This window comes from Crinia signifera, chromosome 11, assembly GCF_055691185.1.
Source record: "Crinia signifera chromosome 11, ASM5569118v1, whole genome shotgun sequence".
Taxonomy (NCBI): domain Eukaryota; kingdom Metazoa; phylum Chordata; class Amphibia; order Anura; family Myobatrachidae; genus Crinia; species Crinia signifera.
In genome coordinates this window covers 126,643,366-126,664,480 of record NC_139227.1, presented here as the reverse complement: position 1 = coordinate 126,664,480, position 21,115 = coordinate 126,643,366, and the positions used below count along the sequence as shown (strand labels likewise).

General features: G+C 46.3%; 1 protein-coding gene across 2 annotated transcripts in view; it reads left to right on the top strand.

The window, feature by feature from the left end:
• The first annotated feature begins 5,803 nt into the window (after window positions 1-5,803).
• Window positions 5,804-21,115, top strand: part of FBXO3 (F-box protein 3) — a 34,937-nt gene continuing 19,625 nt past the window's right edge. For both annotated transcript variants that reach the window (XM_083164739.1, XM_083164738.1), the window contains exons 1-5: window positions 5,804-5,955; window positions 17,400-17,489; window positions 19,032-19,195; window positions 19,821-19,935; window positions 20,038-20,242. In XM_083164739.1, the coding sequence (XP_083020865.1) occupies window positions 5,864-5,955; window positions 17,400-17,489; window positions 19,032-19,195; window positions 19,821-19,935; window positions 20,038-20,242 (666 nt within the window). In that variant the 5' untranslated portion in view covers window positions 5,804-5,863. The remainder of the gene's footprint in view (window positions 5,956-17,399; window positions 17,490-19,031; window positions 19,196-19,820; window positions 19,936-20,037; window positions 20,243-21,115) is intronic.

Here is a 21,115-nt window from a genome sequence, read left to right as displayed (position 1 = left end):
AGAGGCATACCGCTGACAACCTCTTAGGGAAGCTCAGGGAGATTATTGCAAAATGGCTTAGTCCGCTTGGACTCTCCTCAGGATTTGTGATTGCGGACAATGCCAGAAATATTGTGAGAGCATTGCAGTTGGGTGAATTCCAACACTTTCCCTGTTTTGTTTATACAATAAACCTGGTGGTCCATAATATTTTAAAGAGTGACAGGGGCGTGCAGGAGATGCTCTCTGTGGCCAGAAAAATTTCAGGGCATTTTTGACATTCAGCAAGTGCGTGTCGTAGATTGCAGCAACTGCAAGTGATGTTGAATTTGCCCTGCCATCAGCTGAAGCAAGAGGTAGTAACCAGATGGAACTCTACCCTTTACATGCTTCAGCGGTTGGAGGAGCAGCAAAAGGCCATCCAAAGGTACACAACAACCTATGATATAGGGAAAGGAGGGGGAATGCACCTGAGTCAAGTGCAGTGGAGAATGGTTTCAGTGCTGTGCAAGGTTCTTAAACCTTTTGAAGTTGCCGCACGTGAAGTCAGTTCAGACACTGCCAGCTTGAGCCAGGTCAGTCCCCTTATTAGACTCTTGGACAGCAGCTGCAGAAACTGAAGGAGGAGCTGAAGCAGAACGAATCCGTTAGGCATGTCGGACTTGTGGATCAAGCCCTTAGTTCTCTTCGCCACGATCCAAGGGTCGTCAATCTCTTGAAATCAGATCACTATAGGTTGGCGACCATACTTGACCCTAGGTTTAAGTCCTTCATTGTATCTTTTTTTCCGACAGATGGAAATCTAAAGACATGCAAAGAGCTGTTAGTAAACATACTGTCAGCTCAATCGGCACGTGACACTGCAAAATCGCCTCCATCAGTTTTGACTGCTAGCAAAAGTTTTGTTTCCTAAGGGAGCCACTGCTGGTGATACAGATCTTTCTGGCAATGTGTATGACATCTGGTCAGGTCTAAAGGAACTGCCTACACTAACGGAAATGTCTACAGTGACTCCATCTGATACGGTCACCATTGAAAGAATGGTGGATGATTATTTTAGTGATACCACCCAAGTCAGACAGTTCTTTTGCCTACTGGCAGTAAAAAAAAAGAAAATTTGGAGGCCCTTGCACAAACTGGCTTTACTTTACTTAAGTTGTCCACCCTCCAGTGTGTACTCTGAAAGAATTATCAGCACAGCCGTGAACCTTGTCAGCGATCGCCGTAGGAGGTTATTACCCCAAAATGTGGAGAAGATGATGTTCATAAAAATGAACTACAAATTCTACCAGGAAGATCTTTGTCGGCAATTACGTCCACAAAATACAGAGACGTCTGTAATGATGGATTCCAGCGGGGACAAATTAATATTGTGTGAAGAAGAGGATCTACACTCTGATGGGGGAGAGGAATCGGAGGATGAGGATGACATCTTTCCACTGTAGAGTCAATTTGTGCAAGGAGAGATCATTGCCAGAGCCACTTTGTGCAGAGAGATCATCGCCAGCTTGTTTTGTGGGGGCCCAAACAAAGCAATCATTTCAGCCACAGTCGTGTGGCAGTCCCAGTGGCTGAAATGATTGGTTTGTTAAAGTGTGCATGTCCTGTTAATACAACGTAAGGGTGGGTTGGAGGGCCCAAGGACTATTCCATCTAGCACCTCTTTTATTTGAGTTGTATGCTCTTTGGAGCACTGCCAGCTTGTCTTGTGGGGGTCCTCTTTTCTTTCCATGACATCCTCGTTAGAGCATCATCTTTTATTTGAATTGTATGCTCTTTGGAGCACTGCCAGCTTGTCTTGTGGGGGTCCTCTTTTCTTTCCATGACATCCTCGTTAGAGCATCATCTTTTGTTTGAATTGTATGCTCTTTGGAGCACTGCCAGCTTGTCTTGTGGGGGTCCTCTTTTCTTTCCATGACATCCTCGTTAGAGCATCATCTTTTGTTTGAATTGTATGCTCTTTGGAGCATTGCCAGCTTATTTTGTGGGTGTCCAAACAAACCAGTCATTTCAGCCACAGTTTTGTAGGCCGTGTTGCTGAAATGTTTGGTTTGTTAAAGTGTGCATCTCCTATATTCTGGGAGTCTGCCACTGCAGCTCTCACCCTGCATTAATGTGGGAGTCTGCCACTGCAGCTCTCACCCTGCAGCTTTCACCCTTTATTAATCTGGGAGTCTGCCACTGCAGCTCTCACCCTGTATTACACAACCAGATGCCGTCAGAAGATGGCCTAAGTGACAGGAGCGTTTCTGCCACTGCCTGCAGAATGCTGCCGAATCGCCCACGGCTCCTCGGCTGGTGGTAAACAACACGATAAAGCCAGATAGTGGTCTTATTAGATATTAAACTGATAAAAACAGATACACAGCACAGCACACTCACAGACCAACTCAGCGCTTCACGAAACGCCCACTGCTCCTCGGCTGGTGGTAAACAACACGATAAAGCCAGATAGTGGTCTTATTAGATATTAAACTGATAAAAACAGGGTACTTATGTATTATCTGGGCTCCCATGTTAAATGCACCCCATTTTTTCATACCCCTACTATCCAACTACGCATGGAGTTGATTTTATATAGTGTGGCGAGCGTAGCGAGCCCCGCGAGGGGATGCTGTCTCATAAGAAAAACGGGAGCCCAGATATTACATAAGTCCCAAAATCAGATACACAGCACAGCACACTAACAGACCAGCGCTGCACGAAACGCCCACTACTCCTCGGCTGGTGGTAAACAACACGATAAAGCCAGATAGTGGTCTTATTAGATATTAAACTGATAAAAACAGATGCACAGCACACTCACAGACCAACTCAGCGCTGCACGAAACGCCCACTGCTCCTCGGCTGCACATCGTAAACACAATCAAGCCAGATAGGGGTATTATTGGGTTTTTAACTGAACATGTACGATTAGGAAGGAAGACTGGTAATAACCCTAGAGTTTAGCAATCAGATTAAATTTATTGTGAAATATTTTTATTATATTTTCTAAGCAAAACAAGTATAAAATCGAAAAAACAAACATGAACATTAATTTCAGTGACTTTTTATCGGGATACAGAAAGGTTTTTGTCTTAAAACATTAAAGAAAAATAAGTGCTTAAAAACAGTTACATGCTCTTTAAGCTAAAAGCTATACTTACAAATCTCCTAAATTCTAAAACTCTTCAAAATGTACAACACAAAAACATAAAGAAAGGAAAATATATTAAGTGTTTTTTGTTATTATGATGTTAGAATGTAGAAGGCCAAAAACTGGGTTGACCATACATGGCTGATGGATCAGACATGGCTACTGGATTAGTGTCATAAGGGAGAGGAGGCTGCACACTGGGGGTCATATTATAAACTGGCCACATGGGCCTTGTTGTTGTCAAGGAATTAGGCTAGTTATCAGTTGGCAAATTAATATCATTGTTGTTATTCTGTGTTGCCATCCCCTGAAGAGTGTTGACCAACAGACAGAGACTACCAATCAGATCGGCATAGACACTTCCTGAGCTACAGAGCCTTGCTCCTTGGGGGGAAGCCAAAAAGGTGGCAGCCCCTGTTCCATCATATGAAGGTCTTCTCTCTCCACATCATCTATTATAGATGAAAAGATTTAATCGGGGACATCCATGATCGTCTCTTTCTCCATCCTACTTATTTTTGGATAGGATGTCCAGGATGGATGAATGGGTGGGAAGAAGGCGGCCTAGCAACAGCTGGGGATGGTCATCATGAAGACCTTTGTGCATTCAGGCCAGATATGATCCATGAATTCCCAGACAGAATCTGGACAGAATGAATACTGTACCATGAATTTCTCAAATAATCCCATTGGGCTGCAAGTTAGTGGAATCCACGTGGTAATCCATCTCCTTACTTTCTTTCATGACCTCCGCACCGCTGTCTCCGGGGCTGTCACTCAGCAACAAAAAGCTGCATTAGCGGCCGCTGTTCTGTCGCGCGGATACCTGTTGACTTGAGTCCATGGGGTCTTCCTACTTCCCCAGATTAAATTTATTAATAAGAACACAATCAAGCCAGATAGGGGTCTTATTAGATATTAAACTGAAAAAAACAGTTGCACACTTGTAGAACATGTCAGTGCTGCACGAAACGCCCACTGCTCCTCGGCTGCACATCATAAACACAATCAAGCCAGATAGGGGTCTTATTGGGGCCTAGTTTTTCAAACTGCCATCCTGTCTGCCGCTGCAGTGCCACTCCCAGATGAGCCACTTGCTTGTGCCGCACATTTGTGTGGCTTAGCATAGTTATCCAGCTACCTCGGTGCAACCTTTTACCCTAAAAACAATATTGTGAGGTGTTCAGAAAAGACATGTAAATGAGTGGAAATTAATGTTATTGAGGTTAAAAATAGCGTAGGAGAAAAAAAAAATTTTAGCTGTGATTTTAGCTGTTTTTATGAGTTTTTAAAAAAAAAATACAGATCCAAAACCAAAACCAAAAAGGGCGGTTTTCGCAAAACCGAATACAGATCCAAAACCGGAGGCAGATACAGATCCAAGACCAAAACCGCAAAAAGTGGCCGGCGCACATCTCTAGTAAAAATATCGATGGTCATCCATTGCATAGTTTAGCACTATCGATGGCACTATTGCCATTGATGGCCATGGCAACAATGACCATCCCTAATTACAAGGTCACGTCGCACACAGCCAGGGGGGACAAGGCAAAGCCGGGCAGAGGCTCCAGTTGAGATCAGAGATCAGGTCAGTGGCGCTAAGCAGCGGAGACAGCGTCAATCCCGAGAATTTTCCAGGTTTGCCAGTCTGGGCACTGAAACATAGCCTGGAAAATTTGGTTATGGTATAAAACATCGACAGGGTCTAGGTCTACAATCATAAAGTCGACCTCTAATGGTCAACAGTCACAAGGTCGACAGGGTCCAAATATCGACAGTCAAAAGATCAATATGGTCAAAAGGTCTACATGGTTAAAAGGTTGACGTCAAACAAGTCGACATGGTCAAAAGGTTGACATCCAAAAGGTCGACATGGAAAAAAGTTGACTTTTTTTATGTTTTTAGGGTGTCTATGTCAACATACTGTAGGTTGACATGGACACTGTCTAAGTGTACCGTTGCTCTCCCCATGTTTCGGGCACGGTGCCTCGCTGCACTCGGCACACTATTTTATTCTCCCTCCACGCCCTAGTGGATGTTAGGGCATGAAATACCGCCTGTCGGCACGTCGGCCAGGGACGTGCGGTGAGGTATATGGCTCAAGAGTCATTGGCAAGTATCAGAGCCAGATTTGCACACAATATATGAGCCATGGGGTACATGCCGGCATATACGCTAGTATGACAGGAAAGGCTGTGTCTCACCTGCCTCACCCCACCGCACGCCACTGATGTCAGCTGAAAATTTGTAAAAAATTCATGTCGACCTTTTAACCACGTCGACCTATTGCCTGTCGACCTTTTGAGTGCCGACCTTTAGACCCTTTGACCCTGTCGACCTTTTGACCTTATGATGACTGTCTATCATGAGTCAGTCTATGATCAGTCCGGATACATAAATTGTCTGGAGTGCCAGGGAAGAGGTTAATCCACTGCTCTCAACATGTAGATTGTGACCAAAAAATGTCGTAGAAGCTAATTGGATCGTACTTTATCTCTCTCCAAGTGCCATATTTCTGCTTTACCTCAGGTTACAAAAATATATACACACACACAAAAACATCGACATGGACACACACCCCAAGCCACCCACTGGGGCGGGAGATAACATTACATAACTCTCCTTCAGGCCCCGCCCCAGAATGGCGTCACCCTCCCAGAAGGCTCGCAGATAAGCACTGCCGAGGGGCGGGGCTCTGGGACCGAGACGGGAAGATGATTTGCGCGTGCGTAATTGGTCTCCTTCAAGATGGCGGCGGCCATTGAGCTTGGCTTTGCGGACCTTCCGTCTGACCCTCTCCTGCTGATCCTGTCCTACCTGGACTTCCGGGATTTGGTCAGGTATATACCTGTATATAGGTGCACGGGGTTGCGTTATCGGTGCTTCTCGGATGTACACTGAACCTCCCATTCAGCTTAGGGAAGTGAATACGTGTCTGCCCTGTCATCCGTACCACTGCGGTGGACTGTCACTACCTCCCCCGTACCACTGAGGTTTCCTGTCACTACCTCCCCCGTCATCCGTACCACTGCGGTAGACTGTCACTACCTCCCCCGTACCACTGAGGTGTCCTGTCACTACCTCCCCTATTATCCGTACCACTGAGGTATCCTGTCACTACCTCCCCCATTATCCGTACCACTGAGGTGTCCTGTCACTACAGTACCTCCCCCATTATCCGTACCACTGAGGTGTCCTCTAGCTACCTCCCCCATCATCAGTACTACTGTGGTAGCCTGTCACTACCTCCCCCATCATCCGTACCACTTAGGTGTCCTCCCCCATCATGCACACCACTGAGGTGTCCTGTCACATCATCCGTATCCATGAGGTGTCCTGTCGTGACCTCCTCCATCATCCGTATCCATGAGGTGTCCTGTTGCTACCTCCTCCATCATCCGTATCCATGAGGTGTCCTGTTGCTACCTCCTCCATCATCCGTATCCATGAGGTGTCCTGTTGCTACCTCCTCCATCATCCGTATCCATGAGGTGTCCTGTCGCTACCTCCTCCATCATCCGTATCCATGAGGTGTCCTGTCGCTACCTCCTCCATCATCCGTATCCATGAGGTGTCCTGTCGCTACCTCCTCCATCATCCGTATCCATGAGGTGTCCTGTCGCTACCTCCTCCATCATCCGTATCCATGAGGTGTCCTGTCGCTACCTCCTCCATCATCCGTATCCATGAGGTGTCCTGTCGCTACCTCCCCCATCATCCGTACCACTGAGGTGTCCTGTTGCTACCTCCCCCATCATCCGTACCCATGAGGTGTCCTCCATCATCCGTATCCATGAGGTGTCCTGTTGCTACCTCCTCCATCATCCGTATCCATGAGGTGTCCTGTTGCTACCTCCTCCATCATCCGTATCCATGAGGTATCCTGTCACTACCTCTCCCATCATCCGTATCCATGAGGTGTCCTGTCACTACCTCCCCCATCATCCGTACCACTGAGGTGTCCTGTTGCTACCTCCTCCATCATCCGTATCCATGAGGTGTCCTGTTGCTACCTCCTCCTTCATCCGTATCCATGAGGTTTCCTGTTGCTACCTCCTCCATCATCCGTACCAGTGAGGTTTCCTGTCACTACCTCCCCCATCATACGTAATACGCTGGCCCTTACTTGGCTGTGTACAGGATCCCCCTACCTCCCCTGCACCTGTCTATCTTTCTGCATTATGCAGCTATGTTCCACCTGGTCTCATCCTGTTTTTTCCCCGCTGTTCCTATTGTGCCCCTAGTACCCTGCGATCCATACATAGTACACGGAAGTGGACACACCCATGTGCAGGAGAAATATGCTTTTACCATATGCGAAATTAAATGTAGTTCTGATGAGAATCCATATTTCCTTGTAAGGAGGAATGCCTCTGTGAGGTAATATGTTTGTGTGGAGGGGACGTGCTGGGGGAGATAAAACACTCTGGTTATCAGAGAGTGAGTCCCTTCTGGGGTTGCATCACTGTCACAGATCTACATTACTGCTTTCCCTGTTACTGGCCCCATTACTTTCTGTTACAGGGATTACCAGCTTATGCCTATCTCCATCTCTTACTGTAGACCAGGCATATGCATCAATGTTTTTACCATTGGTGTTTATGCACATGTGTGGCTGCTGGCTCTGCTTCTGTTTGAGAGATGGTGGCTGCGCAGAGCTGTGAATGACTCACCGTGTAAGAGCCAGTGTCTGCGCAGAGCTGTGAATGACTCACCGTGTAAGAGCCAGTGGCTGCGCAGAGCTGTGAATGATGCACTGTGTAAGAGCCAGTGGCTGTGCAGAGCAGAGAATGATGCACTGCGTAAGAGCCAGTGGCTGCGCAGAGCTGGGAATGAGGCACCATGTACGAGCCAGTGGCTGCACAGAGCTGTGAATGATGCACCCTGTAAGAGCCAGTGGTTGCGCAGAGCTGAGAATAACGCAACGTGTAAAAGCCAGTGGCTGCACAGAGCTGGGAATGATGCGCCGTGTAAGAGCCAGTGGCTGTGAATGACACACCATGCAAAAGCCAGTGGCTGCACAGAGCTGGGAATGACGCACCGTGTACGAGCCAGTGGCTGCACAGAGCTGGGAATGACGCACTGTGTACGAGCCAGTGGCTGCACAGAGCTGGGAATAACGCAACGTGTAAGAGTCAGTGGCTGCACAGAGCTGGGAATGATGCACCACGTAAGACCCAGTGGCTGTGCAGAGCTGGGAATGACGCAACGTGTAAAAGCAAGTGGCTTTGCAGAGCTGGGAATAACACAACTTGTAAAAGCCAGTGGCTGCGCAGAGCTGGGAATGACACAACGTGTAAAAGCGAGTGGCTGTGCAGAGCTGGGAACAATGCACCGTGTAAGAGCCAGTGGCTGCACAGAGCTGGGAATAACACAACTTGTAAAAGCCAGTGGCTGCACAGAGCTGGGAATGATGAAAACGTGTAAGAGCCAGTGGGTGTGCAGAGCTGGGAATGACGCAACGTGTAAAAGCGAGTGGCTGTGCAGAGCTGGGAACAATGCACCGTGTAAGAGCCAGTGGCTGCGCAGAGCTGTGAATGACTCACCGTGTAAGAGCCAGTGGCTGCGCAGAGCTGTGAATGATGCACTGTGTAAGAGCCAGTGGCTGCACAGAGCTGGGAATAACTCAACGTGTAAGGGTCAGTGGCTGCACAGAGCTGGGAATGACGCACTGTGTAAGAGCCAGTGGCTGCACAGAGCTGGGAATAACACAACTTGTAAAAGCCAGTGGCTGCACAGAGCTGGGAGTGATGCAACGTGTAAGAGTCAGTGGCTGTGCAGAGCTGGGAACAATGCACCGTGTAAGAGCCAGTGGCTGCACAGAGCTGGGAATAACACAACTTGTAAAAGCCAGTGGCTGCGCAGAGCTGGGAATGACGCAACGTGTAATAGCGAGTGTCTGTGCAGAGCTGGGAACAATGCACTGTGTAAGAGCCAGTGGCTGCGCAGAGCTGGGAATGACGCAAAGTGTATGGGCAAGTGGCTGTGCAGAGCAGAGAATGAGGTACTGTGTAAGAGCCAGTGGCTGTGAACGAGGCACCATGTAAGAGCCAGTAGCTGCGCAGAGCTGGGAATGACGCAACGTGTAAGAGCAAGTGGCTGGGAATGACACACCATGCAAATCCAGTGGCTGCGCAGAGCTGGGAATGATGTACCATGTAAGAGCAAGTGGCTGCGCGGAGCTGCGACTGAGGCACTGTGTAAGAGCCAATGGCTGTGCAGAGCAGAGAATTGACTCACTGTGTGAGAGTCAGTGGCTGTGAATGAGGCACCATGTAAGAGCCAGTGGCTGCGCAGAGCTGGGAATGACGCACAGTGTAAGAGCCAGTGGCTGCGCAGAGCTGGGAATGACGCACAGTGTAAGAGCCAGTGGCTGCGCAGAGCTGGGAATGACGCACAGTGTAAGAGCCAGTGGCTGCGCAGAGCTGGGAATGACACACAGTGTAAGCCAGTCGCTGCGCAGAGCTGGGAATGAGGCACGTGTAAGAGCCCGTGTCTGCGCAGAGCTGGAAATGAGGCACGTGTAAGAGCCAGTGTCTGCGCAGAGCTGGGAATGAGGCACGTGTAAGAGCCAGTGGCTGCGCAGAGCTGTGAATGACACACTGTGCTGACTGGCAGCACTATAGGGTATAGCCATAAGGGCCCTACTACACGGAGAGATTTGTGCCAGAGTTTCATAATGGGAGATTCAGCATGGGAGATTTCAAATCTCTCAGAATGTGTTTGGGGACTGAAGGGGAATAAAGAAAGTCTTCAAATAATGGGTTGGAATAAAGCCTGGGGGGTGTCATCTTGTTTGTCTATAATAGAAAAAGAATGTAAAAAAAATGGTGTGTCCCCACCATGAGCAGGACCAGCCCCGTGCTCTCTGAGCCAGTCCTGGTTTCTCAAATAGCAGGGGGAAAAATTACATAAGGTCCCCCTATATTCAAGAAACCAGGTCCTGGTTCCCAAAATATGTGGGACAAAATGAGATGGTGTCCCCTGTATTTTAGGGATCAGCACCAGGCTCCACTAGCAGGGGGAGTAATGCCTTAACCATGGGACACATTTGACGGGGTCCCATGGCCAAAGCATTTACTCTCCCTAACTAGTCAGTACAGGCTGGGAGTATTTTGGTAGATGGGGACCAACAGGTCCCAGCAAGCCTGCCCCACATGCTGGTACTTGGGAGAACTACAGGTACCAGCATTTGGGGGTATTAAAGGCCTGACGTACTTATAGCCCCCCCCCCCCCTTCCCCTGTAAAGGAAATAATAAAATAAAAACACCAACACAGGTTCTAAAATAATTGTATTAAACTGGTTCTTCTTTCTTCACCCAGCGGCATTTTAAGCTCTTTTGTATGGCCAACGTCTCCCAGGGCTTCCGCTTATTCATCTGTGCTCTTCACCTGGGGGCGGCGGCCTTTTCAGCTCTTTTGCATGGCCGCCACCTCCCAAGAACTTGCTTTTTCTTCAGGAGCTCTTCTCTGCTCCTCCTCTGCCTTTGGACTGCCTGCCCCCTGTCTCGAGCTGACTAATATAGCCAGCTCTAGGGGGCGGAGCAATGACGCAGTGAGCTGTGATTGGCTGGCCACGGCCATTTAGAATTTTTTTTTTTGTTGCTTTCCCTGCTGCTGGCTACATGCAAACGAGGGAGCGTACACACTAAGCGATGTAGGCAATGTGTTGTTACAGAATCGCAAATTGGCCGTATAGGTACATCGCTACAGTGTAAAAAAGTAATCAATGCAGAGCTTTCTGGCTGCTGGGAGACTATATGTACCAGCATGTCAAGTCAGCAGCTGAGGAGCAGTGCTTCCAATGGTTTATAGCATTACTGCTACATGGATATATAATGGACAGACCTATTTATAAGCTTCAGTCCCTGGGTCCAATACACCTTGAAAAAGATTTATTAAGAGATTGAAACGCGTCGGTGTGGACCAGTGATTGAGAGGCGGGAATTTACCCTGGATACAGTGAGGACCATCACAGTAGCAGGGCCCCTTTGTTTAGTGAACATCATCTGATACCTCGACTGTTATTCATAGATGAGTATCCCTCCTCATTGCTTTTAACCTTTCTCATCAGTGTATGTGTATGTATGTGTGTATAGGGTTGTACAGGGTTGTTTCCATGCGGTTCACAAGAATCTGAATTTGTGAATGTTACACATTTGTATTTTAAATAAATGTTATTGAAATATCATTCTGTCAATTTGCTTGAAACCTGAGCACAAAATAAGGTGGTGGGAATTTCTACAGCGCCCTCTACATCTCTTCTTGTGTCTTTACCTTCATCTCCCACTAACAGGGGGGATTTTGTAGAGGTAGTCGCTATCTAGTATTAGAAGCGCATTCAGGGTCAAACCCCCACGTGTAATATATATATATATATATATATATATATATATATATATATATATATATATATATATATATATATATATATATATATATATATATATATATATATATATATATATATATAATTTCTCCTTCATACTTCATGGCAGCCATTACATTGGGTTCATCCCTCTCTCTCAATTAGACAGGAAGTTTTTTCCCCTAGGATCCGACTCCTCCTCTTCCTTATCCTATGTAACTGAGCACCTCCCCTCTGACCATAGTCTTTTTTCCTGTCTCCTCTGTCTGTAAACAGGTAGTTAGGTTAGCTAGTGTAGGTAAGGTGTATGTGTGACCTGGCAGCGGAGGGATGGCGGTGCCTTACCCTGAATATTGATCCGGGCCGGCGGCATGGATCTTTTTTACTGCTTTATATTATGGGGATTGGCGGTGCCTGGAATCCTAAGAAAAGCATGGCAGAACGGGTGGAACTTTTGCCCGAATATGTGTGCGTAGGACTCACCAGTAATGTATGCCCAAGAAGCGGTGGCTGGGCGCGTGTGGTGTTGTCCAGAGCAGTGGGAGAGGCAGCGTGTCCTGCGTGGTCACTGTTCCCGGCGTCTGTTTATAGCTGCTCTGTGCAGTAAACGTCGGAGGGAAGTGACACGCATTTCCGGCGCGCATGCACGCGGTCTGCGTTACACAGCAGGCCGCGTGCTTTCCAAAATACCGGAAGTGCAGGTATTTATAGCGCCTGGCCGGTGTAACAGGCGCTGCTGCTTGTGTCACAGTTTTGAGTGGATACTAGCGCTGCACATCATGGAGGATGCCTCTCCTAAACCAAATGTACCGCTGCCCAGGTAAGTCCTCTTTGAGGACTGGTTACTTTACATTGCTGAGGTTAGAAAAGGTAGTTAGTCTATCTCTTTCTCGTTTTAGCGTGCCTGTGGTTACAAAAAAGAAGTCAGCTAAGAAGAGATTGGATAAAATATGCCCTGAATGTGACAAATCATTTACTGGTAAAAATGTGTTGTGTAGAAGTTGTCTGCAGAAGAAAGAAGCTACTTCTGTGTCTAACCAAATCTCTGAGCTTAGAGAGTGGATGGAGAAGAACTTTGTGTCAAAAAAGGAGTTTACTAGCAGCAAGAGGTCTAGATCACAAACCAGTTTGGACATAGATGATGATTGTGGATCAATTGTTGCTGGTTCTGATGATAATGCCTCGGGTGATTGCACTGCTGAGTCAGGGGAAGTCATTGAAGACGAACGTTTATTTGATTTAGGTTTAGTGGAAGTGGTATTAAAAAACCTCTATAAAACTCTGAATTATAAGCAACCAGTAAAAACAGAGTTGGATACTTTATTCGAGGACAGATCAAGGAAGGGCAGGTGCTTCCCTCTCCATAAAGTTGTTAAAGACATATTAATAAAGGAATGGAGTAATGTAGACAAGCGAGTTGGTTCCTTTAAGAGGATCGATAAAATGTTTCCTATTGAGGATGAGGACTTTTTGAAATGGAGTAACATCCCTAAGATAGATGCAGCCGTTTCTGAAGTCACCACTCGTACAACCATACCATTGGAGGACGGTGCGTCCTTAAAAGACCCCATGGAGAAAAGGATGGAGAGTGCGCTAAAGCGATTACACACATCAACATCAGTATCGATGAAGTCAGGTGTAGCCATAGCATCCCTTTCTAGAGCATTAAGAGTTTGGTGTGCCGCATTACAGGACGACCTGTAAGACAGAGCCTCTCGTGACCAGATGAGCAAAAGTCTGGCGCAAATTCAAATGGCAGTGGACTACGTCTGTGAGGCATCGTTCGATGTATTGGATTTCTCTGGCAAGTCTCTGACTTCGGTTGTAGTGGCCAGAAGGGCCCTTTGGTTGAAATCTTGGGCGGCAGATTCTCACTCCTAGAATAAGCTTGCAACTCTTCCGTATGAAGGTGCCTTTCTATTCGGAAGTAAACTCGACCAGATGATTCAGAGAATATCGGGGGGAAAATCCATGAGATTGCCTCAGGATAAGAGAGGTAGATTTTATTCCTATTCCAGTAGGCAATCATATAGACAAGCCAGATCATACAGGCCGGGTAGGCCGTTTCGCGACAGGTACACTTCAGGTACAACGCGGGCATTTTTTCGCCAGTACATTAAAAAGAGAGGCGAAAGTTCAAAGCCAAGGTTGGCGAAATTTTTAAGTTCCAGAGTTCCTCTACTAGAGACAGAAAAAGAGGTCTTGAAGTTAAGTCTGCAAGCTCTGATCGACACAAATGCAGTCGAAAAAGTCCCAGAAATAGAAAGGGGACTAGGATATTATTCCCGTTTGTTTGTTCTAAGCAAGGTGTCAGGCGGATTCAGAACTATCCTCGACTTGAGGAGTTTGAACGATCGTCTAAGAAAAAAGAAGTTTCACATGGAGACAACCAAATCTATTTTGATGGGGATCAGAAAAAACGATTATCTAGTAGCAATCGATTTAAAAGATGCGTATTTTCACATTCCCATTTTTCCAAGCGACAGAAAGTATCTGAGGTTTGCCATAAAAGAGAAACATTTTCAGTTCACTTGCCTGCCGTTCAGCCTGACTTCGTCCCCTCGAGTCTTCACTAAGGTTCTGGTGGTGTTAATAGAAAGATTAAGAAGGCAAAAGATCATGATATGGGCGTATCTGGATGACCTCCTGATAGCAGCTCGGTCCGAAGAAGAAAGTGTTGTCGCAAGGGACTACACCATCAAGTTTCTTCAAAACCACGGGTGGATGGTCAATTGGGAGAAGAGCCGGCTCATTCCTTCACAAAATATTCAATTCCTAGGCATTCTAGTGGACACAGTTTAATTCCAGATATCCCTTTCAGAAAGAAGGTGCGAAAAAATCCAGCAGTTAATTACGCTCATTTGCAACGACCCCCGCGTATCCCTAAGAACCGCGATGAGTTTGCTGGGGATGATGGCCTCAGTGGTAGAGGTAACTCCTTGGGCAAGATGGAGGATGAGGCCATTGCAATGGTTCCTTCTAAGGTTCTCCAGAAGTTGTACGTCATTGGATCAGATAATAAAAATCCCAAGCACAGTAAGAGAATCCCTAGTGTGGTGGGGTTACGAACTGCTGAGAGAAAGAAAGTGGTCACTAGAAAGTCCAACATTCGTAGTGATAACTACAGACGCCAGCACCTCCGGTTGGGGGGGCACATGGGTTGGGAAGATCGTGCCAAGGAAGGTGGTCGATGCAAGAGAAGGAGTGGTCATCAAACCACAGAGAATTGAGAGCGGTGTGGCAGGCGATGAAATTCTTTGCAGAAGATATCAAAGAATCTCATGTCCGAGTGTTTTCAGACAACATCACAACGGTCTCTTATATCAACCGTCAAGGGGGTACAAGAAGTTGGGTGTTAGATGAAGTAGAGAACATAATGTCGTGGGCCGAAGCAAATCTCCAATCTATCTCAGCGTTGCACATTCCAGCAGAGGAAAATCAAATTGCAGACTTCTTGAGTCGCAGTACATTGATTCCAGGCGAATGGGAACTAAAACAATCAGTCTTTCAGCTGATAGTAGAGCACTTCGGCTTGCCAGAAATAGACCTCATGGCGTCGTCAGTCAACAAGAAAGTTCCTCCTTTTTTTTTTTTCTCCAGGTACCCAACGCAGGGATCATGCGGAATCGATGCCCTGTCGCAGAGGTGGAACTATGCCCTAGCTTACGTGATCCCACCTTTCTCCCTCATCCACAGGGTACTGTGGAAAATCAGGGCAGAGAGGTGTCAGGTGATAATAGTCCTACCATTCTGGCCCAGGAAGGCTTGGTTCCCGATGCTGGAGAGTATGTCAGTGGCGGAGCCCCTGTTTCTGCCAGTGTCAGTGGATCTTCTCTCCCAGGGGCCAGTCAGATGTCAAGATCCTCAGAAGTTGTCATTGACGGCGTGGAAATTGAGAGGCAGCAGTTGAGAGAAAAACATTTATCACCAGATGTGATTGAAATTCTTCTTCAAGCTAGGAAAAAAGTGTCATCCGCTATTTACTACAGAGTCTGGAGGATCTTTGCGAAGTGGTCCAAAGAAAAGTTTCAGTTTCCAAAGGCGAACATGTCGCATGTGCTGCAATTCCTATGTGACGGCTTCCACAAGGGGTTGGCTGTGTCTACACTGAAGGTGCACATATCAGCATTAAGTCTTTTGTTGGACCGAAAACTTGCTGATCATAGTTTGATAAAAAGGTTTTGTCAGGCTATTAAGAGAATTCGTCCAAGAATTCGGTCTATGGTTCCACAATGGGATCTTAATCTGGTTCTGAATGGGCTCATGTCAGCACCATTTGAGCCATTAGATAGAGCAAATCTCAAATTTATGACATGGAAAGTAGCCTTCCTAGTGGTGAACTTCAAGCTCTGTGTAGACAGGATCAGTATCTGAAGATATTTCTGGACAAAGTGGTTTTGAAGACCAAACATTCTTTTTTACCAAAAGTAGTATCTTCTTTTCATTTAAATCAAGAAATCATATTACCTTGTTTCTATCCGAATCCGTCAAGTAAAAGAGAAGAACATTTACACACGTTGGACGTGGTCAGAGCCATAAAAATTTATTTGGACAGGTCTGCAGCTTTCAGACAGTCAGAAAATTTGTTTGTGATTCCGCAAGGTGCGAAGAAAGGATTCGTTCCGGCGAAACAAACAATTTCAAGATGGCTTAAAGATGTTGTTTCATTTTGCTACAGAAAAGTAGGACGTCCAGTCCCTGAGGGTATTAAAGCACATTCAACAAGGGCAATGTCGGTCTCATGGGCGAGAGAGGCGAATGTGTCAGCCAGAGAGATATGTCAAGCAGCTACTTGGTCCTCTCTACACACGTTTTCTAAGCATTATGCCCTGGATGTGGCGGAAGTGCGGTTTGGAGGTAAAGTCCTGAGGCAAGCGTTGGCTTGAGGTATTGTATAACCCTCCCTACTGCTTTGGTACATCCCAATGTAATGGCTGCCATGAAGTATGAAGGAGAAAGCAAGGATTATACTTACGATAATACCTTTTCTTCGGAATACTTCATGGCAGCCTATATTTTTTTAGCCCTCCCTGTTTCTGTTTTTTCCCTAGGATCGGGGCGGAGACATTCAAAAGACTATGGTCAGAGGGGAGGTGCTCAGTTATATAGGATAAGGAAGAGGAGGAGTCAGATCCTAGGGGAAAAAAACTACCTGTCTAACAGAGAGAGAGAGAGAGAGGGATGAACCCAATGTAATGGCTGCCATGAAGTATGCCGAAGAAAAGGTATTATCGGAAGTATAATCCTTGATAGATATAGTATTACACGAGGATCTGTATGTCTCTTTTCTCTCCGCTATATGTTCATGAACTGGACAAGAGACAGATCAGATCCATTTCCATACTAGGGAAGTTATATTCCTTTGTTAATGACAAGAGACAGAAACAAGCTTAGTGCACCTGTTCTAACGACTTCAGTAGTTCTCCAAATCTCTGGTTACAAATCGCCTTCAGTAACACATGTTAACCTCATGTTAGAAAGCATGAATGATGGTCGTCAATGCCCACATTCCCAACATTCATTATTATCATCACAAGATGAATGGGATGGTTGCTATCACTGTGGGGATTCGGAGTAGCCTTGACCACGGGTAACATGGTTCTTCTGGTCCTTGTAGCATTGACCACGGATAACATGGTTCTTCTGGTCCTTGTAGCATTGACCACGGGTAACATGGTTCTTCTGGTCCTTGTAGCATTGACCACGGGTAACCTGGTTCTTCTGGTCCTTGTAGCATTGACCACGGGTAACATGGATCTTCTGGTCCTTGTAGCATTGACCACGGGTAACATGGTTCTTCTGGTCCTTGTAGCATTGACCACGGGTAACATGGATCTTCTGGTCCTTGTAGCATTGACCACGGGTAACATGGTTCTTCTGGTTCTCATTTATGCATTCTACCTATTGTGTTTCAGCTGTAGCCTTGTGAACCGAAGGCTTCATCTACTCAGCAGCCATGACCCCCTGTGGAAGCGGCCGTGCCGGAAGTATTGGCTGGTGTCGGAGTGAGTGACCAGATGTGCTTCTCTTTGTTTGCCACATGTATAAAGGGGCGTTCTAAGAACAATGATTACATGTAAAATAGGGGTCAGCTATTTGTAAGTAGCCAAAATATAACTGGGACACCACTTTCATTCATCCCCTCTCATTTATATATTTGTTTCTCAAGTTAACCCACAAATGATCAATGAATAGTGTAACCTTTGGTGTGTTTTTTTTTTTTGGTGGGGGGGGTGGTATTATTTGTGTATTATCACGGTGCCCATGACCGCGGATCGCAAGCCATATCGATTTTGCATACGATGTGATTCAGCACACCACCACTAGCCACATCAGCCCGAAGCATGGCGAGCGTAGCGTGCCCCGTGTCCTCCTGACCTGTTCATACCCTCACTATCCACCACACAACAAATATAAAAACGTGACCTCTTAGGCGCTCCACATAGAGATGTAATGGGGCTTCTCTCCCATGCATCAATCACATGAAAAAGAGGGAATAAGAATGCAATAGTGAAGCAAGTTATTTCAAGTTTCCCTCCCCCTTTAATGGACAATTCAATGATACATACATAAAAACAATTTCATCATATAAAAACAGACTATAATAAAAATATAAAGTGCTGTGTGCAGTCACGGATCCTTTTATCCAAGTGGGACACGGGTAGATAATTACCAAGTTTGTTGGGAACTGGAAGTTAATCCGTTCCTTCAAGCGCATGCAACACTATTTATCAGTGGTGTTGACACTGAGCTCCTGGCATATGGTCCCGGTCCTTTAGCCTCCGTCCGTCACCAGCAGCTAAGTATAAAAATCGCCTCAAAGTTCACATCGCTATCCACGTTGGCGTAGAGTTGATTCTATAAAGTGTGGCGAGCGCAGCGAGCGGACATGGGTGAGCGGACGTTGAAAACGAGCCCGAAGCATGGTGAGCGGACATATGGGTTACTTGACATTTATTCTGCATCCCTCGCATGGCTCGCTAAGCTTCGGGCTCGTTTTATGCATCCCCTCGCATGGCTCGCCACGCTTCAGGCTTGATGGCTCGCTGCGATCCCCACACTTGATGAATCAACTGCACGCCGACATGGATAGTGGGGGTATGGACAGGTTGGGAGGATGCGTACCGCTTGCGCTCGCCACGCTTCGGGCTGATGTGGCTAGTGGTGGTGTGCTAAATCGCATGCGATATTTGCAGATTGTTTGCATATGATGCGATCCGCGGGCATGGGCGCCGTGATAATACACAAGTACCTTTTTTTTTTTTTTTTCTTGTACTCTCTCTCTATCCGCCTTGCCAGACCCCCCTCCCTCCCCCCTTGTTCTTTCTACCACCCCGCTTTCTACCCCCCTCCCTCCCCCCCCCTTTGCTCTGTCTACCTTCCCCCCTTTGCTCTGTCTACCCCGCCCCGCGGGCTCTCACAATTGTCACTATTGAGTCAGGCCCATGAATAGTCGCTAGCTTTGATTACATTGACCTATTCTGTGCTATGTAGTGTGCTTAATGCCTTAAGTGCCTACACGCTAAGTGTGACCATGCTCTGTTTAGAAATAAGAGGGTGCAGAAGAGCCGCAGCTGGAAAGCAACATTCATGGAATATTACCTGGATATGGGGCGGTATATACATCACTATGCCAAGCTGAAAGCGGCCTGGGATGCCCTGAAGGAGTATCTGGGTGAACATTGCCCAAGGATGATCAGCTCCCTCAAAGGTATTTCTGCCAGCTCTGTGTCCCTGAAAATAAAATGTATTCTGTATCTGGTCTGCAGCAACATGATGGGGAAAGTGTCGTTGTGATCGGCACAAGAAGAGGAGCCGTGTGTGTATTACCGTATTATTAGCTTATATTTAATGTCATGGTGACAGGAGGAGGCAATTGGCTCTATAACCTTAAGCTACTGATACCATCCAGGCCTTTATTATCAGCCTTCTGTGTTTGTGAGTCTTCTGTGATTGGGACATGATCTTCCTCCACTACAGTATTTACAAGTATTAGAATCCCCTGTGGCTTTTGTATTATCCAGCGTTGTGCTTGTAATCGGCCAGTTAGGGTCCCTTAGCACCTTGTGTACTGTGGGACCTAGTGTGTGATGAGTTAGTTACTTAGGGTGAGATTTAATAGGATGAGAAATTCAGATAGTGAGAGATTTGGTAAGAAATCTCCAGTTTTTTAAAGCGGCAATTATTTACACTGCAAAATCAAACTGGTTTTGCAGTGTAAATAATTGCCGCTTTAAAAAACTGGAGATTTCTTACCAAATCTCTCACTATCTGACTTTCTCATCCTATTAAATCTCACCCTTAGTATCTTCCATTCTCTTGTATTCTTTCCACAGCTGGAGTGCGGGAAGAAGAACTTAATGACATTGAGCAAAGAATAGGTTGCAAAATTCCAGATGACTATCGCTGTTCCTTGCGGATCCACAATGGGCAGAAGCTGGTGGTGCCCGGGTGAGTGGTGGCGGAAGCTATTTCTTACTGAAGGGCTGTCTGTTCTAGTATTTTGCTTTGTGGGCCTCTGGCTTATCTGCTGCTCCAATGTTGGTCTTCCAGGTTGATGGGCAGCATGGCTTTGTCAAACCATTACCGATCCGAGGACTTACTAGACATAGACACAGCAGCGGGTGGGTTCAAGCGAAGGATGGGTCTCAAACAATGCCTGCCAATCACCTTCTGCATCCACACGGGGCTCAGCCAGTATTTGGCGTTGGCAGATGCCGAGGGAAGGCATCGGAATGACATATTCTATCAGTGTCCGGTAAGGCTTGCCCATCTGATCTGAGGTTGCTGCTCATTCTAACTCTCTACCAGTGTTAAGCTGCCCATACACGCTGCTATGCGTGCTGTTCCAATGTATGCATTGAGGTGGGCGCTCCCACGGCACCTCATCGCACAGTACAAAAAGTATGTGCTTGCACATACTTTTTGTACTTCGGTTTCATCACATTGCATCGCATTGCATGCACAACGTGTGCACAGGCAATGCAATGCAATGTGATCCGTGCTAGTACAGCACGGAAAGCACGCCCTCGTAGCAGCGTGTATGGGCTGCTTTACAACGCTAAGCAGATCTACCCGAACACGGATTGTGTGTGTGTGTGTGTGTGTGTGTGTGTGAGTATAGTGAGCCTGTGAAAAGGAGATCAGTCGCATCTAGAAATGGTAGACTGCCTTTTGGCTTTATAAATAAAACTTTAAATAGTTATCTTGGTGCCACACAAAACCTCTTTAAGTCCAGCTTAACAAAGGCTTCAGGGTCAAACACAAAAAAGTTTGACCTCTAGTTAAATAATAAGTTACTTAAGGTAGCACAATTAGCATGTTTGTGTATTTGTGAATTGTTTAGAATAATTATGTTGAGGGATGGAAGAATATAGGACCATAAATGATGTATTTATTATCCATTTTCCAAATACTTCTCTTTATTTACCTGTCATTGTTTTCTGGTATTAAACTCACTCTAGAGAAAATATCCAAAATGTCCAAAATGTCCATTCTAGAAAGAAAAAGATATAGGTGGAGCGCTACAAATTAAAAAATGATCTATTGGGTATTCCATTAGTATGAAGAATTTATTATACACAATAAGCATTAATTCATTCAATAAAATTGGGATGATGCATATAAAATA